The 11,038-nt window shown below is 41.2% G+C and overlaps 1 protein-coding gene across 5 annotated transcripts; it reads left to right on the top strand.

The window, feature by feature from the left end:
• The first annotated feature begins 50 nt into the window (after window positions 1–50).
• Window positions 51–10,840, top strand: SLC26A2 (solute carrier family 26 (anion exchanger), member 2). 5 transcript variants are annotated; one of them, XM_014543086.1, is made up of 5 exons: window positions 1,118–1,321; window positions 3,961–4,134; window positions 5,831–6,548; window positions 7,562–9,106; window positions 10,190–10,840. In XM_014543086.1, exons 3-4 carry the CDS (start codon window positions 5,856–5,858, stop codon window positions 9,089–9,091), a joined length of 2,223 nt encoding a protein of 740 aa, XP_014398572.1. In that variant the 5' UTR covers window positions 1,118–1,321; window positions 3,961–4,134; window positions 5,831–5,855; the 3' UTR covers window positions 9,092–9,106; window positions 10,190–10,840. The 5 variants fall into 5 exon arrangements, with proteins under 5 accessions (XP_005870527.1, XP_014398574.1, XP_014398572.1 ...); XM_014543087.1 differs by having other exon boundaries at window positions 7,562–9,091; window positions 10,175–10,840; XM_005870465.2 differs by lacking the exon at window positions 1,118–1,321 and adding an exon at window positions 51–291 and having other exon boundaries at window positions 7,562–10,840.
• The last annotated feature ends 198 nt before the right edge of the window (window positions 10,841–11,038 follow it).

An 11,038-nucleotide genomic window follows, 5' to 3' on the forward strand; every position in this document is an offset into this window, starting at 1 on the left:
AGCCCCGCTCCCCCGCCGGTCCGCCGGCCCTGCTCCTCCGGCTGAGTGCTTGGCTCCTCCCTCCAGCCCACGCGTCGCACCGAGTGCCCCAAGCACGTCGCAGTCGCAGATAAAAGCGTTGCGCTTCGGTCGGGTCCTCGTCAAGCCCTGTCGAACCCAGATTTCCAGGAGCAGAACCCAGGAGAATGAGCTGCCACCACTAACCCTCTTTCTCCTCCCCCACAAATGGGCGACTGAGACCTGGACATCAGAGAGGACTTGATTATCTTGGTCTTTAAAATCACACACCTGGTTAAGTATAAATGAGGACCTGAATGGGCTTCTTGGAGATTCATAGACTAACTTGAAATTCTCTCGTGGATGGATGGGGACACTGAGAGGACACAGAGGGGACCAGGGCCTTGCCTAGAATTACACAGCAGATCATGTGCAGAGCTAGGGCTTGTACTCCCCAACTCAGAGAATGGCAGACGGTGCCCTTTCCTTGCACGGATTGGGGACTATGGAGAGTTAGAAGCATTCAAGACTTAAACTCCTTTCTGGTACCTGTTCTATTACCACCACCCCCCCCCCCTCCCACACACACCTTTATCCCTAGGGCTCTTTATGTGAAATCTGGAACTAATGTGATTATCCAATAGTGGGTTAAGCAGAAGTTCTTGTTTTTGAAAATTGAGTCAAGCCCTAGCTGGTTTGGCTCAGTGCATGGAGCGCGGGTGGGTGGACTGAAGGGTCAGGGGCATAGGGGAGGCAACTAATTGATGTGTCTCTCTCACATCCATTTTTTTTTCCTCTCTCTCTCCCTCCTTCCCTCCCACTCTCTCTAAAAATCAATGGAAAAATGTCCTGGGTGAGGATTAACATACACACGAAAAAATAATAATTAATTAAATAAATAAATAATTGAGTCAAGAAATGGAGAGTTAAACCTGTTGGAAAGAAATGAGCCCCTTTTTTGCCCCTTCACGACTCTCAAGGGTCAGAGACTAGTAGCTATCATTTATTGAGCAAATGCTATATGTCAGGCACTGTGCTAGGTACTTTACTTGTGTTAGCTTTTTAACACCCCTGCAAGTTAAGTGATGCTGTCCCCATTTTACAGGTGAGAAATTGCTGCTGAGTAAAATGAAGTTTTTCACCCAGTGCCATATTGCTGTTAGACAGTATAGCTGGGATCTGTCTGACTCCAGATCATACCCAGTATTTCTCCAAGCTTGGCCTTCAGCTCACTGGCTCAGAATCATCCAGGCTGCAGAGTCTTAGATCTCATCTCTGGACTTGCCTGGGAACCTGCATTTTAATAGATCTCTGGTTTAATAGAGTAAGTACAGTACTATAATGTGCTGCCTCCTAGGGGAAGATCTGGAAATGACACAGGACTTTGCAGAGATCTAGATGAGATTTACTAGGGGTGATTTTTTAAAAATATTTTTTTAATATTTTATTGATTTTTTACAGAGGGAGAGGGAGAGGGACAGAGAGTTAGAAACATCATTGAGAGAGAAACATCGATTCAGCTGCCTCCTGCACACTCCCTACTGGGTATGTGCCTGCAACCAAGGTACATGCCCTTGACCGGAATCGAACCCGGGACCCTTCAGTCCACAGACCGACACTCTATCCACTGAGCCAACCCGGCTAGGGCTAGGGGTGATTTTTGATTATTGACATAACTTTTAGTGAGCATAAACCCCCAGGCAGATACTTGCCAAACTGTATAACGTCTTGACACAAGCTTGGTTATTGTGTGTGGAGGGTGGACAGAGAGGGGTAACTCCTTTTTACAAAACATTTCATTTATGCACTCAACAATATTTGCTAAGAATTTAATAAAACAGCAGGTTATTGCTCTCATGGGAAAGATAGAAAAAAAAAAAGTAAATGCATGGTAAGCAATGATGAGAGGGTCAGGGAGAAGAATAGAGCAAAGTAAAGGAGATAGGAGTGGAAGGCAGGGATGTGCCCAGGCGGGCAGCGTGGTGGCGGCAGTAGTGCTATTTTATATATCGTGTCTAGCAAGGAACTGATTAAGGCAGCATTTGAGAAAAATTCTAGCATTCCAGTTAGAGGGTCAGCAAAAGTAAATGAAAGCAAGAGCCTGCTTGCCTTGTTTGACTATTGCCTGGGATACAAATTATTCTAACCAAAATGTAGCTACAGACGTAAATTTTACAACATTATTCCTAATGGAAAAATAAAATGAAAATATTACCAATGCAGGTGTGTAATATGAAAGGTAAAAGTAACTTTATTCTTAACCTTTTACCAAACCTATGTCAAGCAGTTTGCTCCCTTCACCAATTAAAATTAACCATAATCCAGAAATGAGTTGAGAACTTGGCCACCGTATGTGCCCTTTTTTCTCCTATTGACCCTTTATAACCCACCCCCTGCCAGGGGCCATGTGGTATTTTAGAGAGTTAAGCTTGGAAATTGGAAGATGAGGTTTGGGAATCTGGTTCTACCAGTTGAGCAAGTGACTAAACTTTGACTTTGCTCATATTAGAGATAGGAATTCATACACTGTTCTCAGATTTATTAAGGAGGCAAATGGGAGGTGTATTTGAAATCTTTTTGAAAGCAGCGAATTACTGTGCAAGTAACTAGCCTTTATAATAAAACCCTAATATGCACATCGACTGAACGGTGGAATGACCGGTCGCTATGACGTGCACTGACCACCAGTGGGCAGACGCTCAATGCAGGAGCTGCTCCCTGGTGGTCAGTGCGCTCCCACATGGGGAGCGCCACTCAGCCAGAAACCGGGCTCACAGCTGACAAGCACAGTGGCAGTGGCAGGAGGCTCTCCTGCCTCTGCGGCAGCACTAAAGACCCCTTGGGGAATGTCTGACTGCCTTGGGGAATGTCCTGGACTGCTAGAGGGCACTGGCCGAGCTGAGGGACTTCCCCCCCACCCACAGTGCACAAACATCATGCCCCTGGCCTCTGGTTTTATATAATAAAAGCCTAATATGCTAAGTGTCTGGCCTTACGACCTTTCAACCAGTCGCTATGGCACGCACTGACCATTAGGGGGCAGATGCTCCAACCGGTAGGTTAGCTTGCTGCTGGGGTCCAGCCAATTGGGACTGGGAAAGATGTCCCGGACACACCCTGGAGCCCTCCTGTAGTCTCTCCCCGCCCCAATCATGCATTGATGGGGTCCCTCAGCCTGGCCTGTGCCCTCTCGCAATCTGGGACCCCACGGGGGATGTTAGAGAGCCGGTTTCGGCCCGATCCCTGCAGGTCAGACTGAGGGACCCCACTGGTGCACGAATCCGTGCACCAGGCCTCTAGTTTAATATATTTGATCATGATTTTACATTAAGTTATTTTCTTCTTGGGTATTTTATTATTTTGTCTTATATTGGGCTTTATACTAGAATCAGTATGTCATAGTGCTTGTAGTACTGATATAAGCCCTATGGTGGCTCTTTTTGCATCACACATAAATGAACATTGCTAATAATTTGTGATAAGAGAGAATATAAGGAAGATTTTTTGTCTTCATTATATTTACTTGAAACTTCACCAAAACTTCACCAATAAACAGATACATAGCCATACATATCAGGTGCGAGGCATCGTGTTAGTGCTGGGTTATGTGGAAATGAGAATGACTTGGTGTCTGTCCTTGAATGTATACTCTAGTTCAGTGATGGCGAACCTTTTGAGCTCGGCGTGTCAGCATTTTGAAAAACCCTAACTTAACTCTGGTGCCATGTCACATACAGTAATTTTTTGATATTTGCAACCATAGTAAAACAAAGACTTATATTTTTGATGTTTATTTTATATATTTGAATGCCATTTAACAAAGAAAAATCAACCAAAAAAATGAGTACGTGTGTCATAGGTTCGCCATCACTGCTCTAGTTACTCTAGTGTGAGAGACACGTAAACTTAAGTGCTAAATAGTTATATGTTACGTTTTTCTTATGTCCCTTTTGCATATCTTAGGTTTGGAAAAGACTTTTGACCCACAAATCACCAAGAGTTGTCCAAAACAGAATGACAGGACATAAGTGCACTAGAGAGTGGCCTGAAAGTAGGAAGTGAGAAGAGAGTTACGGATTGGTTGCATTGAGGAATGAAGACCTGTGTGTATCCACCAATCTGATTGACTTGCTCAGGGTATGTAGCCATCTATATCTATTATTTTTTTCCTTTTTTACTTAAAAAACTATCAGAGTAGCTATTATTTTACTTTTGTTTAGTGGGATGACCCTTCATCCTAAACAAAATTAATGTGTGTGGTTTTACGTATCTTGTGTTCTTAAATGGGTCTTGGGTCCTGGATTATGACATTTCGGTAATATTACGTTTATAGAACCTCACAAGGTCCTATTTTTCTGTCAGTTCCAAAACAGAAAACTTCCTGAGTCCTCCATCTAGTATATTTTATCTCTCTCTGGCTATAGTCATAAATTTGTTTATTCATTCAAACATTTTGTAAGCCTGTTCTCTGAGAGTTACAATATTTCATTCATTGATGATTACAATGATGAACAAGATGTCCTTTCCTCCCAGAGCTGGAGAGAATCCTACTGAACAAATACAAGAGTGTGGTTAGTACTATAACGGAGTGCAGAATGCTTTGGGACAGAGAGGATATAATGATTCATTTGGGCTAGGAGAGATTGGTCAGTGCTTTGTATAAGAGGTTGAATTTTAAATGGGTTTTGAAAATGATTAGGATCTTGACAGGCAGAGAGGTGGATGGCCATGCTAAGTTAAGCAAGCAGCTAATACAGAGACACTGATTTGTGAATTATTTGGTAAACAGTGTAATACTTTGAGAACCTCTTGCTTTTTCCTCCTCTTTTACTCTTATTACAAGATTTTTCTGTTGTTATAGTTGCCCCTTCTTTTTGGTTAATTTTATTTTCTTCACTTTCCTATAGTTACTAGTGGAAGGTCTTATGGCACTAGTTCTGTAGTTTAGGACCCAGAGATGCAGGACTACCTAGTTATCCTCCAAGTAGAAGTACAGAGCAACATTATACCTCCCTTCAGTGTGTGTACTTAGAACAGTAAAGCGAATCTTTATTTGCATGAACACGGCAGATATGACTCTATACTAAAAGAAAGTAGAATAGACCAAAACTTTCCAGAGCATATATCGGACACTTGCCCAATCAGCCCACCCAGGCTCTTGACATTCATATGCTTTAATAATCTTGTATCAGCTTCTTTATCCTCTTTCCTACCAAGCAAAGGAGTGTTGTTCAAAGACTTAAATGCATTCTGCCCTAGTTTCTTTTAAAAAAAACACACATTTATTTTTACTCTTTCACTTGCTTTTTCTTGTTTATGTTTATTTTCAACAATTAGGAAGTTATTTAAAGAGCTCCCCCCCCCCAAAAAAAAAACACAACAACAACAACAAAGAACATCTTCCTTGTTTTAGGGACTTGCAGGTAGGGATGAAGGTTTGGGACCAGATCCTATTTGCAGTATATCTGGGTGTGAAAAACCTGAAAAGAAGATAATTGATAGCATATAGAAAGGAGGAAATAGGCTACCCTGATACCTTTTTTGGAGGGAAAAACTATAGGGGGAACCAGGCAGGGATGGAAAAGAATCCTTAAATGATTTTTACTCTCAGGAAGTCGTGTATCCAGTGAATTATTTGCTTTGACTTGGCTGTTTATGGTCTGGTTCTTTTTTTTTTAATCAAGACAAATGAGGCTCAACTAAATGTGACTGTAAGATACCTAACCTCAAAACTGAACTCCTTTTAACTCTCATGAATGACAAGTAGGACTGTTAAAATGTTGAGCACTGAGAATTACTTAATGAGATAACTCTGGTATTTTCTCTGGGGTAGGAGGCTAAAGCATCTGTCTTCAGAAATGTCTTCGGAAAATACAGAGCAACATGACCTTTCACTTGAAGGAAAAGACCAATACAGTCCTCCATCTGCGATCCATGTGGAGCTTGAAAAGGAATCAAATACTGACTTCCAGCAACTTGAAGCCACAAATCAATGCAGACATTATCCTAGGATCCACATGGAGCCTCAAGAGAAATCAAATACTAACTTTAAGCAATTCGTTATCAAAAAACTGCAGAAGAGTTGCCAGTGCAGCCCAACCAAAGCAAAACATACGATTTTTGGTTTCCTTCCCTTTTTGCAGTGGCTCCCAAAATATGACCTGAAGAAAAACATTTTAGGAGATGTGATGTCCGGCTTAATTGTGGGCATCTTGTTGGTGCCCCAATCGATTGCTTACTCCCTTTTAGCTGGCCAAGAACCCATCTATGGTCTGTACACATCTTTTTTTGCAAGCATCATTTATTTCCTATTTGGGACTTCCCGTCACATCTCTGTGGGCATTTTTGGAATACTGTGCCTTATGATTGGTGAGGTAGTTGACCGAGAACTACACAGAGCTGGCTTTGACACTGCCCATATTGCCCTGTCATTAGGAACGGTTTCGAATGGAAGCATATCATTAAACCAGACATCAGACAGGATATGTGACAGAAGTTGTTATGCAATTACAGTGGGCAGCACCGTAACCTTTATGGCTGGAGTTTATCAGGTAAGAAACAATGGGATGAGATTGGTGGTTTCTTACCAAAGAAATCACTATGCATGAAATCTCAGATCTGTAAGGGATCTTAGATATCACAATAATTAAAACTATTATTTATTGAATGCTCAAGATATGTGAGGAGTAAAGCCAAAATTCAAACCCTGGTTTGACTCTCTAGGAAAGATAAAGCTGCTTCTCTTTTCTCAACTCTAGGTTGCCCCTTAACCAATGAATTTCAGTCAACCAGATTTTAATTATTTGGTTGTAAAAATTTAGACCAGAAAGGGACCTCAGACCACCTAATACAACTCCTTGATTTTATATGTCAAGAAAAATTGCTTTGCTTGAGATTATGCAGGTTGGTTATTGGCAGAATCAGCATTAACAGGCAGGCAGGAATGGTAACAGAATGGGGATTAGGAGAGGAGGAGTGCAGGAGTTTTTCAAACTATAGATGACCACCCCCTCTTTCCTATAGAATTGTTAAGATAGTAGTTCTCTTGGATTGTTGCACAGGAAAAAGTTGAACACTATATTATATTATCAACCAGGAGAAAGGACTAGAAATGAAATTCTTCTTGGGTCTCCTATAGAATCCACTCATCTGCCATTGTCATCATGCCCCTGCCTTCTGGCATCAGGAGTCAGTGCCAACATTACATCTCTATTACAGGCATTTGGAACCAATAAGGGAAGGGGAAGAGTAGCTCGCTTTATTTGGTGCTTGGATGAAGCAGAGAGGTGGTGTACAGAGAGTTGTTTTAGGAGTTTAAGAAGGTAGGAATCCTAAGTTATTGTCTCATCTAGGCTAATGAGTAATAATGTGCTTAGCCCTCTGAGTGTCAGTAAAATGAGCCCTGTCTCTAAAATGAGGATTGATATATGAGTGTGTTTTTCTCTAGCTCTGATATTCTGTGATGCTCTGATATGTCTCCATGCAAAAAAAAAAGGCCAGGGTAATACAGGATTTAGTGCCTCTTTTCCATTTATATTTAACACTTGTATATCCTTCCTTCCAGGTAGCGATGGGCTTCTTTCAAGTGGGCTTTGTTTCCGTCTACCTCTCAGATGCCTTGCTGAGTGGATTTGTCACTGGTGCCTCCTTCACTGTTCTTACATCTCAGGCCAAGTATCTCCTTGGGCTCAGCCTTCCTCGGAGTGGTGGCGTGGGCTCACTCATCACTACTTGGATACATATCTTCAGAAACATCCATAAGACCAATATCTGTGATCTCATCACCAGCCTTTTGTGCCTTTTGGTTCTTTTGCCAACCAAAGAACTCAATGAGCGCTTCAAGTCCAAGCTTAAGGCACCGATTCCTACTGAACTCATTGTTGTTGTGGCAGCGACATTAGCCTCTCATTTTGGAAAACTAAATGAGAAATACAATACCAGCGTTGCTGGACATATTCCCACTGGGTTTATGCCACCCAAAGCACCGGACTGGAACTTAATTCCTAATGTGGCTACAGATGCAATAGCTATGTCTATCATTGGTTTTGCTATCACTGTATCACTTTCTGAGATGTTTGCCAAGAAACATGGCTATACAGTCAGAGCTAACCAGGAAATGTATGCCATTGGCTTTTGCAATATCATCCCTTCCTTCTTCCACTGTTTTACTACTAGTGCAGCTCTTGCAAAGACGTTGGTTAAAGAATCAACAGGCTGCCAAACTCAGCTTTCTAGTGTAGTGACAGCTCTGGTTCTTTTGTTGGTTCTCCTGGTAATAGCTCCTTTATTCTATTCCCTTCAGAAAAGTGTCCTGGGTGTGATCACTATTGTAAATCTCCGGGGAGCTTTATGTAAATTTAAGGATCTGCCCAAGATGTGGAAGGTTAGCAGAATGGATACAGTTATCTGGTTTGTTACTATGCTGTCCACTGCACTGATAAGTACTGAAATAGGCCTGCTTATAGGCGTTTGTTTTTCTATGTTTTGTGTCATCCTCCGTACTCAGAAGCCGGAGAGTTCATTGCTTGGCTTAGTGGAAGAATCGGAAATTTTTGAATCCACATCTGCTTACAAAAACCTTCAGGCTAACCCGGGCATCAAGATTTTCCGCTTTGTAGCCCCTCTCTACTACATAAACAAAGAATGTTTTAAATCTGCTTTATACAAAAAAACTCTCAACCCAATCTTAGTAAAGGCAGCTCAGAAGAAGGCAGCAAAGAGAAAGATAAAAAAGGAAACAGTGACTGTCAGTGGAATTCAGGATGAAGTTTCAGTGAAACTTTCCCATGATCCCTTGGAACTCCATACCATAGTGATTGACTGCAGTGCAATCCAATTTTTAGATACAGCAGGGATCCATACGCTGAAAGAAGTTCGCAGAGATTATGAAGCCATTGGCATACAAGTTCTGCTGGCTCAATGCAATCCCTCTGTGAAGGATTCCTTGGTCCGGGGAGAGTATTGCAAAAAGGAAGATGAAAGCTTCTTTTATAGTGTACATGAAGCGATAGCTTTTGCAGAAGAATGTCAAAATCAGAAAGGAATATGTTTTCCCAATGGTCTGAGTCTTTCCAGTGATCAGCTGGATAAGTAGATGAAAAGAAGAAAAATGTCTAGCCAATAGCAACTTGCATACTTGAAATTTTAACCTATTGGCTAGACATTATTCTTCCTTCGAAGCTGATGGCCTTCGTAGATACAAAAGTGCAGCAGAGCTTATACTTGGGCAGAATCAGAAAGAAGAAAATATTGTGGTTTTAAGCTTTCTTGCAAATAGGGAGTGCTCTTGGAATTACATGTCTATTGAATTGAACTGTGAAGTAGCCCTTAAACTTAATGATCATCTTTAAAAAAAAAAAAAGTTTTATTGATTTTTTTAGAGAGAGAGGAAGGGAAAGGGAGAGAGAAATAGAAACATCGACGTGAAAAACAGATTGGATGCCTTCGGCACACCCCCTACTGGGGGTCAAGTCAGCAACCTGGGCATGTGCCCTGACCAGGAATTGAACCAGTGACTTCTTGGTGCATGGGACAACACTCAACTAACTGATCCACACTGCCCAGGCATGACCATCCTCTTTGAGGAGATAGGCATGTGGACTCTTCCTTCTCCAGAAGGTAAAGGAGTGGAGTTGGCATTTACATGAGATATGCTCTAGCCTATATGATATGGCTCTTTGGAGAGAGAGTGGAAAGGAGGCAGGGAAAGAATGTTGTGTCTGATATTGTACCAACAGATCAAGAGGCCTCTGGAGCACAAGGTAATAGCTATTCAAGTTTTTTCTTATTTGTACTTCTCCATACCCAGTTTCTGCTCCCCAGATGGCAGTAAGATCTCTGACTTTTAATAGGAAAGAACTATTCCTTTCCTAAAGGCAGGAAACCATAGGCACAGACCCATCAGGAGACTGATGGTTGAGCATGTTTGTGAAATCCTACCAGCTAACTTCACATTATACAGAACATTCTTTGTAAATCAGTTGTTTTCGTCATACCTTTTTGTTTAGGGTAAGTAGGTAAGCAAAGAGCTCTTCATAATCAGCAAAAATAATGAGAATCCCCCCTGACTTTTCTGTGATCTCTGTCCCTGTTTCTGATTATTTCTTAACTTAAAAATTGAGTTCAGGAGTTATAATGATAAATTCAGGGTCTTTCCAGTCATCAGCTGGATAAGTAGATGAAATGAAGAAAAATGTCTAGCCAATAGCAACTTGCATACTTGAAATTTTTGTGATCCTTATTAATGTTTTCAATGAATTTTTTTCCTTCATGTAGTGCTATAGATGAGCTATAGGTTCTTTTTGTATCAATGCAGATAATTCCTTAGCTTTCAGTAATTTAGTGTATTTTCCATGGCATCTGTCCTAAACTGGTATGTCTCATTACCGGTGACAAGCTTACCAGATAAAAGGCAGAATGCTGACTCTGCAATTCTATACAGTATTTTAAATGAGCTCGAGGCAAACTGTTAAGGACAGATTACAAATAGGAATGATTAGTTTCCCTTAAGAATTTGTTACTTAGCAGTGATTTCTTTGCTTCCCATGGCATTTTAGCAAGGGTCAGTTGGGGATTGATAGTCTTTCTGAAATAGAAGTGCATGCAGTAAGCATTAGCTTTGTTTTCACTAAAACATGTACAAATTAATTATTGATGTTCCTTTGGAAGCGTCTGTGCCTTCTTTTCTGTTGGTTAATCATTTGTTTTTAATCCTTCTTGCCTTCCTCCCCCAAGCTAGGTTTGAATCCAGACCAATATAGATGTCTAATGATGCCTGACAGAGTAGAGTACATGTTTAAGACAACTCTATAATTTGGCAAACACTAGCACAGTAAAAAAAAAAGTCCAAAAAATTTGAAAAACTCCTTAGCAAAATGGAGTAACAGAATTTGACCTTTACCTAACCTTTCTCTTCATATGTGGATATGAACAATTCTGGAGCTTTGTGCATTTAGCAAAGTCTTGAATTGTGCTCTGATTAGTACAGTGGGGCCTTGACTTACGAGTGTCCCGACTAACGAGTTTTTTTGAGATACGAGCC

Source organism: Myotis brandtii, unplaced genomic scaffold, assembly GCF_000412655.1.
Source record: "Myotis brandtii unplaced genomic scaffold, ASM41265v1 scaffold32, whole genome shotgun sequence".
NCBI lineage: Eukaryota > Metazoa > Chordata > Mammalia > Chiroptera > Vespertilionidae > Myotis > Myotis brandtii.